This window comes from Prionailurus bengalensis, chromosome D4, assembly GCF_016509475.1.
Source record: "Prionailurus bengalensis isolate Pbe53 chromosome D4, Fcat_Pben_1.1_paternal_pri, whole genome shotgun sequence".
Lineage (NCBI taxonomy): Eukaryota > Metazoa > Chordata > Mammalia > Carnivora > Felidae > Prionailurus > Prionailurus bengalensis.
The window spans coordinates 69,964,044-69,980,887 of NC_057359.1; the positions used below are offsets into that span (position 1 = coordinate 69,964,044).

A 16,844-nucleotide genomic window follows, 5' to 3' on the forward strand; every position below is an offset into this window, starting at 1 on the left:
CAGAGAGAGGATAAGACACAGAATCCAAAGCAGGCTCCAGGCTGTCGGCACAGAGCCCAACACAGGGCTCGAACTTGCAAACCATGAGGTAATGACCTGAGCTAAAGTCAGGAGCTTAACCTACTGAGCCATTCAGGCACCCCAACCCAACAACATTTATTGAAGAAACTATCCTTTCCCCATTGTATTCTTGGCTCCCTTGTCAAATACTAATTTACCATATATGCATGGGTTTATTTCTGGTCTCTTGATTCTGTTCCATTAGACAATGAATCTGTTTTCATGTCAGCATCATATAGTTTAATTACTATAGCTTCGTAGTATAATTTGAAATCAGGAAGTGGGATACCTCTAGCTTTGTCCTTCTTTCCCAAGATTGCTTTAGCTAGTTGGGGTCTTTTGTGCTTCCATACAAATTTTAGAATTTTCTATTTCTGTGGGGAAAAAATGCCATTGGAATTATGACAGGGATTTCACTGAACCTATAGATGGTTTTAGGTGTTATGAACATTTTAATAATATTAATTCTTCAGATCCATGAACATGGGATATCTTTCCATTTATGTGTCTCCTTCAATTTCTTTCATCAAAGTCCTAGAGTTTTCGGTCTATAGATCTTTCACCTCCTTGGTTAAATTTGATGCTACTGTAAATGGAACTGTTTTATTTCATTTTCAAATATTTTGTTATCAGTGTATAGAAATACAACTGATTTCTGCATGTTGATTTTTTATCCTGCAACTTTACTGAATTCATTTATTAGTTTTATGGGTGTGTGTGGGTGTGTGTGTGTGTGTGTGTGGTCTTTAGGAGTCTTTGGTCCTATTCCACACCTGATAAACACTAAGGAATTCTTAGTACCACCTAAAGAACAGAGGACTTAACCACCATTGGCTCTTCCAAACAACTAACTTGGACAAGCCTCTGGAGTGGACAGGAGTTTAAGTTGTGTTTATTACCAAAAGTTTTAAATTTTCAATTATAAAGAAAAGACCTGCAATTAGGCTAAAATGCCAACTCTTGTTCAGTTCTGAAACACACATGTTGCTTTCATTTCCAGCATCCTACCCAGTGCAAAATTATGTGTGGCTACCTTCCTTTTACTTGAAGCAGTCTAGAAAATGTTTAATCCAAATAGAGGTGTGCATTTAAAACTGACATTTACAGAAGCCAAGTCAATTTATAAAATTCCTTATTAAAAGGTCGATTTATGTCCTTATTCTCAAACTTTTTAAAAAGGAGGCCCAAAAAAGTTATACATGTTGACTGTTTTTTAAAAATGAGAAATATAGGAAAGACTGAAGAAACAAAAAAATTATCCATAATCACACTACCCTGTGAGCATTTTGCCATAATTTTTCTCAGTCTTGTTTTATATATCTACACACCTAAACACACAGTTTTACAAAACTGAGATAAAAGTTCAATTTCCTTGTCATATGAAAAATAAGAGTAGCTAACATTTAACACTAAGGCACTATCCTATGTGTTTTATATGTATTAATTCATTCAATGTTTACATCTCTATGAGGTGAATACTATTATTATCCTCATTTTATAGATAAAGAATCTGAACTTAGAAGAAGTAAAGAATTCACCCAAGGTCACAGAAGGAGAAAGTTGCCTACACTTTTAGTAACCATATTGCTTCTGTCCACCCAGGAGTATGATAAAGACCAGAGGAAAGATAGCTGGTGAGAGTGCCTTGTAAAATACAGTGCCAAATAAAATTTCAGCTATTATTCTGCAAAACCAGGAGGCATATTTTTAAATCGGGAGTCACAACCTGAAGTTGCCCTCATACCAGAGTCGAGAGAACGCCTGAATGAACCGGAAAAAAGAGGGCAGAAAGGCAGCCCATGGGGAAGAAAGAGATCTGATATATTGAAGAATTCTGGGTGGAATAAAAAAAAGAACGAGAAAGAACGAGTGCTTGCTTGATACCTTCTAACAAAGGGTGTCAACAAGTACCAATCGCCAACGAAGTATATCCTAGCAGTTAAGAGCACGAACTCTGGCTTACTTTGCCTGGGTTTGAAACCTGGCTGTATCATGTGACCACGTGGCAAGTCATCTAGCTTTCTACAAGTCCATGTTCTCGTCTGTAAAAACAGGAATAATAATAGTACATTTCACAAGGTCATTGTGGGAAATACATTACTAAATTAAATAAAGTATTTAGAATAGTGTCTGGTATATAGTAAGCACTACATAATTGTTAGGTATTACACAGCTGACATTTCTAGAATCTCTATTTCCTCATGTTTATGATGTCATTCTTATTTTCTATAATAGCTGACAGTAATCTCTTCATTGAACTGGATTTTCTTAGTTTACTTTTTTTCCTTTTTTTTAAGTTTATTTATATTTATTTTGAGAGAGACTGAGAGCAAGCAAGAGCGTGGGTAAGGGGCAGTGAGAAAGGGAGAGAGACTTCCAAGCAGGTTTTGCGCTGCTAGCACAGAGCCCAATGCGAGGCTCAAACTCACGAACTGTGAGATCATGACCTGAGCCGAAACCAAGAGTCGGATGCTTAACCAACTGAGCCACCCAGGCACTTTGTTTACTTACTTATTTTATGGGGAAGCCAGAAAGCAAGTGAAGACCAGGAAGAAAAAAAATTGGTAGCAGCCCAGATAAAAGAACAATGGCTTAATTCTATGGGCCTGAAATATAAGGGAACCAACCCAGTACAGAGAAGTTCATCTCTTGGCTTAACTCAGTAGTGAGTTCTTAAAATTATTAGATATAAAAATTAGGGGTGCCTGGCTGGCTCATTCAGTAAAGTATGTGACTCTTGATCTCAGGGTCGTGAGTTCAAGCCCCACATTGGCACAAAGCCTACTTTGAAATAAAATAAATTAAATTAAAAAATAAATTCGCCAATCAGCTATAGAAACCAAAATGGAAGAAAACACACCAAATCATGGGAGGTACTTTAAAAGAAGTAGAACTTACTTTATATGTTTTACCTTTGCAAAACAAAAAAAACAAAAATACACACACATATTCATATACATAAGTCAGGAAAGAGGGCCTCATATGTACTCTATTCATCTTCAATTATTGAGAGAAGGATCCTGAAAAGCCTCCAGGACAATACAGAGAGAAATGGAAAGACAGGGTGAGCTATCTTAGAAATTCGAAGGGTCTGTCCAATGGTGAATGCAGTAAATCTATCACAGACAGGAAAAGACTAGTGGGTGGTAGAATAACATTCCACACTAGGGTGGAGTATGTGGCATATATCCCTGTTCCCTTCCTTGGATAAAAACATTTTAAGACTGGGAGTGGGGGTTTTGACAGGAAGAATAAAGTGATTATTAAAGAAGGTGGGGAGTTGCTCTGAAAAAATGTGCTTGGGACCTAGCCCAGGGCTTTTTAAAGAACTATCTGATTTAGAAAATATCTAACAAATGAGTATATATAACATATATATGTATGGTACAAAGACATGGGAAGACATATATGCAACCAGCATTAAGCTTAAGACAACATTACCAGTACCTCTGACAATCCACATGCCTTGAGGGCCCCTCCCTTTCCACACCCCCCACCTCCCTCTCCCCAGAAGAAACCACTGTCCTGATTTTGTGCTCATCTTTTCCTTGCTATAACTACTGCACAGATGTTATATCCCTAATGATATATGGTTTCATTTTGCCTGTTTTTGAGCCTTCAGTATTTTTTACTGATAATTATAGCTGTGGTTCATTCATTTCACTGCTGCATAGTACCTTACTGTATGAACATAGCACAACTTATTTAAACATCCTATTGTTAAAAGAATTTAGGCAGTTTCCAGTTTGGGGCCATTAAAAGTAAACAAACAAATAAGAAACTGTCAACATTGCAATCCATGGCTAGCACACACTCAGGAGTTTCTCTAAGGGTATGGATTTTGGAGAATTGCTGGGCCATAGGTACTATCCACCTTCAACTTCAGATGACATTGAACTGTCTTCCAAAGTGGTTTACTACTGACATTCCCATTGGCTCCACATGCCTCACCAACACTTGTTCTCATTGTGGTCTTAATGTGTACTTCACTGGTTTCTGATGAAATTGAACATCTTTTTTTTTTTTTTTAAACATTTTTTTTTTTTTAACGTTTTTATTTATTTTTGGGACAGAGAGAGACAGAGCATGAACGGGGGAGGGGCAGAGAGAGAGGGAGACACAGAATCGGAAACAGGCTCCAGGCTCCGAGCCATCAGCCCAGAGCCCGACGCGGGGCTCGAACTCCCAGACCGCGAGATCGTGACCTGGCTGAAGTCGGATGCTTAACCGACTGCGCCACCCAGGCGCCCCGAAATTGAACATCTTTTAACATATCTTTCAGCCATCAGTTTCCTCTTCTGTGGTAAAGATTTTTTACCAATCTTTATTAGGTAATCTTTCTGTTTTTGATTCATTGCAATCCTTGATTTATTCTGGGTACCACCAATCATTCACTGGTAATTTGTGTTGCAGCCACATTCTTCCACTTTATGGCTTATCCTTTCAGTTTTGATAAACAGAGGTTCTTTGTTCTAAAGGAGTCAAATTTATCAACATTTGCTTAGAATTTTTACTCAATCACTTCCCAGCATGAGGTGGTAAAGATACTGCCCAGTTGTTTTTCCCCTAAAACTGTTACATGTTTTCACTTTCATATTGATGTCCTTAATCCATCTGGAATTGATGTTTGTATATGGTGTGAGACAGGGATCCAAAGTCATGTGTTACTGGATAACCAATTGTCTTAGCCCAATTTTTTAAAAGTTTTTCCTTTCCCTACAGACCAGCAGTGCCAATTCTGTGACTTCTCAATTTTCCACATATATGTGGATCTGTTTCTAGGTTCTCTATTCCCTTTCACTGGTCTATTGTCTTAATTATGAGAGCTTTATAATGTCTTGAAATCTTCCCACTTTGTTTCTCTTCTGGCTATTCTTGGCTCTTTGTTCTTTTATATTAATGTTATAATTACTTTTTATCAAATTCTGTTCAAAAATTCTGTTGAAATTTTCACTGGAATTGTGTTAAATTTATAGATTAAAGGGGAAAATATTGAGTCAATCTAGTCATGAACACGGTACTTCATTCCATTTACCTAGATCTACTTTGGCTTTCAAAAAATTTTTTTTAAATCTTTTCCTAAGGCTTGGCCACGTATGTATGTATGTATGTATGTATGTATGTATGTATGTGTGTATGTGTGTGTGTCTATGTGTACGTATGTATGTGTGTGTGCGTGTGTGTATATATATATATATATATATATATATATACATATATATATATATATATATCCATTCCATTCTCCTAGGAACCTCATTTTTATTCTAACAGGCTTCTTTTAGAATTACTATTTTATTAGAGAAATGCAGTTGACTTGAGTATACTACATTCAGTGAACTTACGAAGCCTCCTAGTTTTTATGATTTATCTGTAGACTCTTGCGTTTTCTATGTAGATAATTTTATCAAAACAAGAGCTTTGTTTTTTCCTTCTGTATCTTTACACCTTTCACTTCTTATCTCATTGCACTGGTTAGGATTTCCAGCACAGTGCTGACTAAAAGCCGCAATAGCACACATCTCTCCTCGTGTTTCTAGTTTTAAAGGAAATGTCTGCTTTAAATTTGACTTGTTGCTATAATTTTAACTGTAGATTTTCTGTGGATACTCTCTATAAGGAAGTTTTCTTTTATTACTAGTTTGCTAAGTGCTTTTTATCATGATTATAAGTTGCATTTAATTGAATGCTCTTTCTGTATCTACTAATAAGAACATATATCTTTTGTAATATGTGAATGCAGAAAATTAGATACATTTATCTAATACTGACTCAACCTTGCATTCCTAGAATAAGGCCAGTAAGCCAGAACTTTGTAGTTGGAGAGTCGGAAGAGGTTGGATGATATCAGAATAGAAACTATATGCTTAAAACTCACTAAATTTTGTGATGCTAGTCTTGTTCACCTCAAGACCTTGTCTCCTCTCTGGCACTGTTCACGAATCATCCATGCCTCCTCTGAGGAACATTTACTATTGATGTTGCTAATATGACACTTAGCATGTGCTAATATATACAGATCCTGTCTCCCAATATGACTACAAGTCCCTCCAGGAGCAGCTAGTAAGTATACAATAAATGCTTAAATATTCTTGGGGATAAAATGGTGAAACATGAATTGGATAATAATGCAGCATCCTTAGAAAATGAGACTCTGGACCTGAATTTCTAGAGAACTGCAGTGTTAATCAGCTAATACTCACTGAAACTTAAAAAATCACTCTAAATTTTACTCCATACTCCCCTGCTTTGTTAACAGTATTCTGGCCATGCTTTATTCATTTGGCTTTGAGCAAATTCAACTTTTACTTATTGAGTACAGTCAATCATCAGGAATGTCACTTAGGGTACTGTGCTAAAGATATGGCTGTGGATACATCACATGTGGGATGCAGAACCTCAGCTATGACCCTGAATCAATCTTTAACAAGGAAGAAAAAAAATTTAAAAAGCTTGCATTTTTCCCCCCTGTGGCATTGACCTCTAGTTAACTCTCAGCAGCAATTCACAAGATTCACACATTCACACATTTCCTCCTCCACTCCACCCTCTTTCATTCCAGAATTACACAACGCAGAACTGCAGAACTGATACATTTTTAACAGGGTTTCTGTGAAAAGTTACCTTTTCTCCAAATCACAACTACTTTCCACCTTGCTTTTCCACTGTGGACTCTCTTCTCTGTACCTACCACCAGCTGACCTCATCACTGCTTCTGATCTCTAGAGAGAACACAGCATATGGTGTAGCTAAGAGCGCTGAATCTGGAACCAGGATGCCTGGGTTCAAATGCCAGTTTGACATTTACAGTTCAAAGTCCCAGGGGAAGTTACTTAGCCTCACTGTTCCTCAGTTTCCTCTCCCATGTAGTGAGAATAAACACATATGTACCTCATAAGATTGCTATGAGAATGGAAGGAATTAATATTTACAAAGTGCTTAAAACATGGCCTAACACATCACACACGTTTTGTTAAGTACATGGATCAAATATTATGAAGCTGAACTCCAACCGCTCTCTTATCTCTCTCCTAAAGCTACTCCCGTAGTTCTCATTTTGGGTTGTGGTTGTACTGGTGGCATTCTTTGGGGGAGGAGGGCAGTGCAGACATCATAGCCTTCCTTCCCGGTGGTCAGGGCCTCTACCAGACAAGGAAGGGAAGAGGAAGGAGCAGTGTCAGCTGTATTCATTCACTAAATACACATTCATTCACTAAAAGTGAGCACAGGTAAAGAAAACGGAGCTGTTTATTTAATCAGCATAACAGGAATCTAGAGACACGTGTGACTGCTATTTTTAAATATGTGGAGGGCTGGGATGGAGAAGAGACAGCATTTAAAATTCTAGGGAACAGCTACAGGCGCCCCATCACTGAACATGTTGAAGCAGGAGCCTGGTGACCAGGTGCAAAGGATGCTGTAAGAAAGAATTTTTTTTTTTTTTTAATTTAGAGTCAGATAACCTTTAGGATTCCCAGTACTTCTAAAGTCTTGGCAATACCAGCGTGAGTCATCAAGACGTTACAATCTAGTTGTGAGTCACACATCGCCAACGCGCTCCTGAAGGCACAGAATTCTTCCCTCTCCACGGAGCCTGGCACATTTCAACAAGATCTAGGTGAGGAATTCTAGCCCTCAGGCTGCGTAGAACTCGGCTCCCAGGAACAAAAAGTTCTCCAAAACTCGGCGCGTCAATTAGCTGATTCCGGACTTGTGTTATGACCAACGAATACAATAAAGCATACATCCCAGACGGGATTTGGGGCAAAAAGATGTGCATCCGGATCAACTATGAGACAGTGCTTCACCTCACTCCAACGAGGCCAGACAAAGGGCGCCTGAAGCGAGCCGGCAGGTTAAGGGGCAGGGGCAGGCAGGGTGGCCCGGGGTGCCCGGGAGCCCAGCGAGCAGACACGCGCAGGGAAGGGGACAAAGGCCTCGGGGAGCGCACGCCGGACTTGGAGGCCGGCAGGAATGCCCCAGCCGGAGCGGCCGGCAGTCGCGGGGTGCACTGGGGATGCAAACGTGGGGGGCCTCCGGGGAGCCGGGGATGGGGGAGGGCTTCGCGGGCCCGGGGGGAGGGGCAGGGCTAGCCGAGCGGGTCCCGTGGGGCAGGCCGGGCGGCGCACCTGCCTGCCGGGCTCTCGGGTCGGCGGGGGGGCTCCCCGCCCCTCAGCCCAGGCGGCCTCCCCGCCGGATTTCGGATGGTCCGGACCAACGCCGCCGCCGCGGCCGAGGCGGGCCCCCAAGCCTCAGACGGGCCGCCCGACCCGACGCCGCAGTCCCGGTGCGGAATGTGGGGCAGCGGCTGCCTCCCGCCGGGCCCGACCCGGCCCCGGGGCCGTGCGAGCGGCCGCCGCCATCGCGGCCGCGGCCGGAGGGAGACGAGGGGCGGCTCCGGATGCCACTTTACCTGAGAGACCAGCGGGAGCAGCGTCTGCTCCACCGAGCGAGTTTTGATCTCGAGTCCCGAGTCGAAGGCGAAGCCCGACGGGCCGGCGCCGCCGACGCCGGCCGGGCCCAAAGAGGCGGCCATAGCGCTCGGCCCGTCGCGCAGCCGGGACGCCGCGCCACTGCGGGCCCGCCGCCCGCCAGCCAGCACGCCCGCGGCGGCGGCAATGCACCCGCGCCGCCCCGAGGCCCCGCCCCCGCGGGGGCCCCGCCCCCCGGAGGCCACGCCCCCGCGCGCTCGGGTCTAGGGTTCGCCCTCTCGCCCTGCGAGAGGGTCAGTCTCTGTCTGTCCCCCTTCCCCGCCCCGTCTCTCTCTCTCGCCAGGGCTGATTAAACCAGACACCTGCCAGCCTCCCACGGCCACGTGGCCTCTTACCGAGGCAAGGACAATCGTCTCTAGCAAAGCGTTTCGTCCTCCTGATAGGTGACTCGTTCTAACTCCGATTCCCACGATGACTTCTGGAAGCTGAACTAACTGGTAGAGCAGAACCACAGTCCGGTGCGTAGGAAGGGTCTTCTACCCTGAGACAGGAATTCTACCGGTAAAGCGTCTTTCTGGAGCTTCTCCGGAAGGTCCCATTTCCCCCTGCTCCTCTTCTGACCCTTTCTCATAATTTGGGCTCGATTGAGCATGAAACATATGATGATGCAGTCTTAAGGAGTACCTGGGTACTTGGCAAGGAGACAGTGATTTGGGTATCTTTCAGGCTACTTTTCAAAAGGAAATTAACTAGAGCATATGGGAAGCTTCATCTACTGTTCCACACTTGTACATTTTAAAACTACTTTTCAGAATTACTTTTCCTAGGGCTACGCCAGAGCAGTTTCCTAATAGCTGTTTATTGACTGAAAAGATCGGTCAACTCAGTTGGTTGAGGCTCTGACTCTTGATTTTGGTTCGGGTTGTGATCCCAGGATCATGAGATCAAGCCCCATGTGGGGCTCTGGGCTGAGCTTGGACCCTGCTTAAGATACTCTCTCTCCCTCTCTTCCTCCCTCCCCCTTCCCCCTGCCCTTCTCCCCTACTTGTGGGTGCTCTCTCTTAAAAAAAAAAAAAAAAAAAAAAAAGACCATTAGTGTATATTTCTGGTTAAACTCACTTAAAGGTAAAGCTATCAGGGAGCCCCTGCATGATCAGATGGGAGGGAGGGCTGAACACCCCTTTCCTCAGGAGTTCCAGAAGCAAAGCCAAAAAGGCAGCTGTCAGAAACACACCCAGTGAAGGGGTCCTAGGCTCAAGCAATAGACTGAGAAGCATGGAGAAATATTTGTGAACTAGCCTATCTGCCAATAAGCAACTAGCAGAGTAGAAAATAATCCAAGGCTGGTGAGTCCACCCTTTCACTTTTGCCAGGATCATTTCTCCATCGATGTCAGATTGATGAGCAGAATACCACCAGCTCCAAGGTCAGAGGCTCTTTCCCAAGCACTTGTTGAAATGTGCTTCCCATGTGGGGGTTCAGCTCCATCTGCCAGTGCTGCACGTTTATCTTTGCTATTGAAGATAGCCATTAACATGGGCTTGTTTTCTTCATGCAAAATGTGCAGTTCCTTTGACCAGCTTTTCCTCGGATTCTTACTCCCCAGCCACTTACCTTACCACCTCCTTGTGTACCAAGGCCACCTTCACGAGTGCACTGAGGGCTCCAGCCTCAGCGTTGGACCTTTTCACCTCTTTAAGGTGCCCAGCATCCACTCTCCAGACACATCTTCCCTTATGTAAGTTGCCCATGTTACATAAAAATTCAGTGTAGGCATTGGTGCCAAAGGAAAATATTTAAGGCCTAAGTAAGAGACAGATGTATTCGTGAAAGTTTCACTTCACTGAAGATCAAATTTCTCAACAGAAATGAGACTAAGTTTACCACCTGATTCATTTAACACTAGTAATTTTATTTCAAAATATAAATATTTCACATGTACAAAGAAGTTAAGTTACATCAGTAGGTTGTCAAAGCAAGTTAAAGCTAAGAAGTAGGCTCTGTGTGAGAATAAAGAATATGTATTGTATTTGAACAAACTCTTTTTGCCTTCAAACCATCTCTACTTTGCCTGAGAATGCAGAGATGATACCTTTCCAAAAGTTATATAGGCAATTACAACTATACACCCAGTCTTGGTTTTAAAATCAAATGGTATCTGAAATATCCTCCAGTCACCCAAACAAGGGGCACTACAAAGGACAGAAAAAGGATTTTCTTTGGGATAGCTATAATAAGAGTTACACTTTCTGGGCCACTGCAAAAAAAAAAAAAAAAAAAAGAAAAGAAATAGGATTTGATAATGAGCCAACATGATGTTATTTGAAGATTCACTTCCACACCTTTCATTTTAAGATATAAAGCAAGAATTAAAATAAGAAACCAGGTGTGGAGGAAAGAACTCTGGACTTGGAGTCAGAAGTTCTGCAAGTGAATTCTGGCTCCATAATTTTGTGGTATAAACTTAAGGGAAAAATCACAAAAAAACCTTTCTGAGCCTCCAATGCCTCATTCAATAATACTTAACACCTGCCTATCTCACAGGGTTGTTATGAGAGCAGTCTGAAAAATATAAAGTGACATACAAAAGCATTATTAAAATGTAATATCAATATACCACCACTATATTTGCACATTAATAGATTCTTGAAAAACTTGCAAAACTAAACACAAATACTGATTTTACACACCATAATAGGTGGAAAAGAATCCCTATACTTTATGTATAGCTCTGAACAGCAAATATGTTTTCTTTCTGGTATCTCATTAAACTCTGAGATTTATTACAGTTTACATGGAACCATGGTAATAGATTTACCATTCAGGGTTTCCATTAAGGATGTCTCCTAAAAGAGCTGTAAACTTCCTCAAAAGCCATGTTTCCCAAAGGACAAGAAGTCCTTGGAGAAGCTCTGCTAAGAGGGGGAGGGCAGGGGAGCAGTTTAAGGTCAAGTAAGTCTAGTAAACACTCTTTGTCCCCTCATAAATTCACAATATTTAACAGGTTTAAAAACTCTAGGAAGTCCCACCGAAAGGAAACAAACTCAGAATTCCTCAATTTTAATTGACCATAGGGTCCCTTCCCTTCATATACACTTCTTATAACATCTAATAACATCCCTTGGAACTACTGCCATAAGGAACACATTTTTCCAAAAGCTGCTCAACCAAAAAGGAAAGGGAAGAGAAGTAGAACAATGGGCTAAGAGAAAAACAAAACAAAACAAAACACTGGGGGCACCTGGGTGACTCAGTAGGTTAAGGGTCTGACTTCAGCTTAGGTCATGAATCTCACGGTTTGTGGGTTTGAGCCCTGCATCGGGCTCTCTGCTGTCTCTGCAGAGCCTGCGTGGAATTCTGTCTCCCTCTCTCTCTGCCCCTCCCCACTCACTCTCTCAAAAGTAAATAAACATTAAAAAAAAGAGAGACAAAAGAACTGCATTCTACTCAGAATTGTTACTAGCTCTGTGCTAGAAAAGCCTATGGATTTTTTTCCCCTAGAAAAATGACAGGATCACCTAATTATAGAAGGCCCATTCTGGCACAGAATTTTTATGACTCTAGTAGAGAGAACATCTTGATTTACAATTCTTTTGATTATTTTTAAACTGTCAAAAAATAACTGCTCACTGGTTTCAGTTAGCATGTGCATATTTTTGCAGGTCCTCAATTAATGAATATATTTTGATGGCAATTGTGTAAGGACAAAAAATTAATAAAAAATCAAGTATTTGGGGGCGCCTGGGTGGCTCAGTCAGTTAAGCGTGTGACTTTGGCTCAGGTCATGATCTCGCAGTCCATGGGTTCGAGCCCCGCATCGAGCTCTGTGCTGACAGCTCAGAGCCTGGAGCCTGTTTCAGATTGTGTGTCTCCCTCTTTCTCTGACCCTCCCCTGTTCATGCTCGCTCGCTCTCTCTCTCTCTCTCTGTCTCAAAAATAAATAAATGTTAAAAAAAAAAAAAAAAGTACTTGCTCTTAGCTGGAACTAACACTTGGAATATACTGCCATAGGCTATTTCCAATGTGAAATGCCTACTATAATACTCTTGTAAGGGTCTCGAAAGACCCAGAGAGGAAACTGCCAGTCAGGACCAGAGGATGGGAAGTTATGAAGGGGTTTTTCCTATAAACCCTGAGGTTGAGAGCCCTGGATAGCTCACTAAAATTCCTTTGCTCTAATCAAACCCTTCATGGCCTGAATCTCTGAGTATCTCTTGCCCAGTAGTGACACATCCTGAAGCACTAAATGCAACCAATGTGGGACCTAGGGGTAGGATTAGGGTCACAAGGGGTATTTAAGACCAACATTAGCCAGAGGACCTCAGCTGCAAGCCCTTTAGCCACCCTTTAACTGGAATATGCAGCTGCTATTTCCAAAGGTTCTGAGTTTAAATACATCAAGCCTCCATTACACTTCTTGACCTCGTCAAGAGTCCGTCTACACCGGTGTCACAAGTCACAGGAAAATTCTGCCGGCTAACTACCTCTAATGGAAGAGAGTGTTAGGAATCCTCACAAATTTAAACATAAATAAGACTTGTATCTCAGGCAGTCTGACAAGAGATCACTTCCAGGAACAGAGAATGTGACAGGAATTTTGGAACCGAAGAAGAATTTATAGGGCATGGAGTTTATGCTAAAAACCCTATACCTTATTCTTTCTCAGAAAAGAGAGGAGCACATCTGTGTGGAGACTTTCATTTTCTCCCATCCCCCCCATTTGGTTTACAACTGAACTAGCGAATATGAACTTAAAACTAATCTTTAATGAAGCTATAAAAGAAATGTAAGACATTGTGGTAAGATTTCTGGATCCGTTTTTACAGAAGCCACTTCATCAATGCACTGTCTGCTCCTAGGGAGACTTTTTCTGGGACAAACCCTAACTGAGAATCGGGGACACGTCATTTCTGAGACCAGAGCTCGAGACTCGCCCCTTTTCACACCACGTGATCTGTGTCCTGTGAAACTTCTGTAAACCCTCTTCACTATATCCAAAGAGATGTGTTTCTCTGTTTGGGGGTTCCAGGAAGACGTCCCAGAGCTGGCTGACTTTCTGAGTCATTACGCGGTCGCTGGAGCACTGGGGCAGTTCCAGTCTCCTGATGAGGACTGTGTAGCACTCTGGGGGTACCTCTGCTCCTGATATTTCAGGTGATATGATGTCATTGTCAATTGTGGCAGCTCTAAAATCTTGTCTTAGGGCTCTAAGTTCCCTTCTATGATCCTGGTATTTATACCAGTAATTATGACCAGCAACAGCCATACATTAGCTCGAGGCTAGTTTTTTCAGTAACACTTCATACAGCTAAAAACACTTTAGAGGAACATAATTTGTATATGCAGACGAAACTCACTGTGTATATAATACTTCTCTCTTTTGACTATGTGCCAACTATAGCTATAAACTTAACCAGCATACAATTAACAAAAACAAATACGATTTCTTTAAGCCTTTTAATGCAAAAATTTTAATTTTAGTAATGCACATGATGTGGCCAAGATTCAAGGTGAGAGAAGGGCTTCTTATGATTGCCTGTGGCACCCTGTACAGTACTCGGCATGGGAACCAGAGCTGGCAAACTCTTGACAAGTTTTCCTGAACAAATGACTGAAGAAAAGCAGGAGTCAGTTAGTGGCCAAAGGAACACTCGGTGTAACATCAGATTGTGACAGCAAAAATAAGAGACCTGCATGTAGTCTACTGTATAAAGTCAAGCCCTCACAGTAGCCTCTTTCCTAGATGGACCTAATTTCTTAAGTAATATCAGAATAAATTTAAGCTAATTATTATTAACTATGCTTTAGGGAGACAATGTTTTAGAAAAAAAAAAAAAAAAAAAGACTTCTACCTTCGTTTTCCAAAGGGAGGTCTTTGATACTTAGGAACCCTTTCTCCTCCATATTCCCTTGGGGACAGATAAAGAGCCTAATGATTGCATTATACAGTGGAAAGGGCACAGAGCTAAGAGCTAGGTTCCAGTCCCAGCCATGTCATTAACTGTAGGACAAACACTAGGAAAACTGTGGAAGATACTGGAAGAAATGTTACAGTACAGCACGGTCCGCAGACTATTAAGTCAGAAAGATTTGAGGTAAAAATCTTACTAAATTTTTCTGAACCTTAGTTTCCCCATCTGTATGAAACAGTTCTAAAATAATATAAAGCTACATGAAAGCTGATGGGGAGGGGCTGTGAAAAAATATGCGCAAAACGACTTGTAAGATGTAAAGCGCTATGCTGGTTATTGTGATATCTGAGATACTTAAAAAAGTCATAATTCAACAAGCCTTCATCTAGAGTCTTATGTGCAAGGCACTGTGCTAAGTGATGGAAAAATACTACATAAATGTAACATTCTACTGCTAATAAGTAACTAATTGGCAGAATTTCAAATAAGCAAACCAGGGATACATTCAACAACTCAGAGAACTGCTACTCCTGAGATTTTTCACTTAAAGTATCTGGAAAGAAAAACTGAACCACAATGTGAATTCTGTCATACTGTTACCATTAATAGCAGCTTAATCAGTATTTTACTTCAAAGTGGTCAACCAAGTTTTAGAAAGTTGGTCATAGTGTAATGGCAGATGGAAGGAAGAGAAAGGCGGTGGGGGGGGGGGGGGGAGACAGTCTTTCTGTGTCTCCTATGGCTGTGACACACAACTAACTGACATTCAAATAAGCCACCCCGTCTTACATTTAAGATTTGTTCTTTCTTACAAAGGGGACCATACACGGTGGAAGAAGGGAAGACGACTCCTTTTTCCTGCTCAAGAAACTGCAAATTCAAAAGTGAAAACCCTCTTCATTAAAAAGTGACGACCATAGAAAAGTTTAAGAACAGATTCCTTAAAGCAGGAGAAAATTACACTGTAACTACTTTTAACAGCAGGTAGTTTAGGGCTCTTGAAATAACTTTATAAATACGTATTATAATAATATAGATAACCAAAGTGGGAAACTTCAAGCCATGGTACCAGTGTATAAATCGAAACTCTTCAAGCCATCCTAGCAACAATTAAGTGAGCAAACCACAATTCTGAGCTCTAAAGCCGTGCTTTAAAATGGAAAGCACCCCACAGCGAGCTCTCTCTTGTCCAGGCATTCTGTAGGGAAGGCCAGGAGGGTTCTGCTTCTCTTCCGGGCTCTGCTTGCTAGGCACGGATGAAAGGACAGAAGGCCACAGCTGAGCTGAACTCACTATCAAGACGGAGCCTCCTACAGAAATCACTGCGGGGGAAACCATGTCAGTCTACTGAAGATTTCAGATCCTCAGAAATATCATGAAAAGTCCTGAAGGAGAAAAGAGGAGAACGATTAGTTCTACTTTTGGAAAAGGGATGGGGGGGGGGGGGGGGGTGAGGGGGGATAAAACCAAAGAGATACATGAAAAAACAAAACAAAACAAAACAAAACCAAAACAGTATCCAACCAGTAGTTAGTTGCCATAGAACAATATCTTATTTTTATAACCGGAGAGCCCTGATGAGGTCAGATAGTCACTATTTTTTGCTAAGACTTTCACTGAGTATTACTTCAAAGTCTGCTAGTTATCTCTGTTTTTGGTAACAAGAACTCTAGTTTGTTGCTGGGTCCATGGTCTCCCTTCCAAGATGATTTCCCCAGACTCCTAATATCTGGTCTGGCTGGATGTTGTCTGCTACATATCCAAGGTGCCGACCTCAGGACTGCTGTAGCTAGCTCACCTCTGCTACATCATTTACATGCCCAGGCTAGGAGGATGTCACCCAGTCAGGTCTGTATCTGCAGTAGCCAGGTCAGAGTTTATCAGTGATGTGCTCAAGAACCCATCTTATATGAAAAGACCTCATGCCAAGGCTGGCAGAACAGGATTCAAGACTAAATGTTTGTGGGACAGTCATACAAGCCCCAGACTGCCTACCTCTGGCTTCTTTTGCCTAAGAAATAAACCTCTAGCTCACAGTTCTAAGCCACTGTTATTTTGAGTTCTGTTGATGGTGGGGTTTCTCGCTTTTTGTTTTTCTGCTTATATACAGTCAAATCTATCTTAAATGATAAAGAGACAAAGCACACATGTATCACCCTTTCAGGCAGAAGTGATGTTGTTCCTTTACAACATAATCACCAACTAGGAACTCAGAAAAATAGTTAAGTTAAAATGTTTACATTTTTCAGAACAATTCTCAAGTCTCCAAGTTATATCAATTTGCAGCCACATCACTGTAATATGTTGAACCGTCTTAGTTTATTTATCCATCGAATAAAGCCCATTTTGTTTTCATACCTATAACCAAGTGTTGGTTACTGTAAACAGATTACTCAATGTTCTCATTACAAATAGACCCAAAGTAGACTGTAAGGAAAGT

General features: G+C 41.6%; 2 protein-coding genes across 4 annotated transcripts in view; both read right to left on the minus strand.

Moving 5' to 3' along the window:
* Window positions 1-8,707, minus strand: part of CTNNAL1 (catenin alpha like 1) — a 62,124-nt gene extending 53,417 nt beyond the window's left edge. The window contains exon 1 of the mRNA XM_043567188.1: window positions 8,474-8,707. Coding sequence (XP_043423123.1) covers window positions 8,474-8,596 — 123 coding nt within the window. The 5' untranslated portion in view covers window positions 8,597-8,707. The remainder of the gene's footprint in view (window positions 1-8,473) is intronic.
* Window positions 8,708-10,383: 1,676 nt separating this feature from the next.
* TMEM245 (transmembrane protein 245) overlaps window positions 10,384-16,844 on the minus strand; it is a 101,279-nt gene continuing 94,818 nt past the window's right edge. For all 3 annotated transcript variants that reach the window (XM_043567193.1, XM_043567192.1, XM_043567194.1), the window contains one exon: window positions 10,384-15,789. In XM_043567193.1, coding sequence (XP_043423128.1) covers window positions 15,744-15,789 — 46 coding nt within the window. In that variant the 3' untranslated portion in view covers window positions 10,384-15,743. The remainder of the gene's footprint in view (window positions 15,790-16,844) is intronic.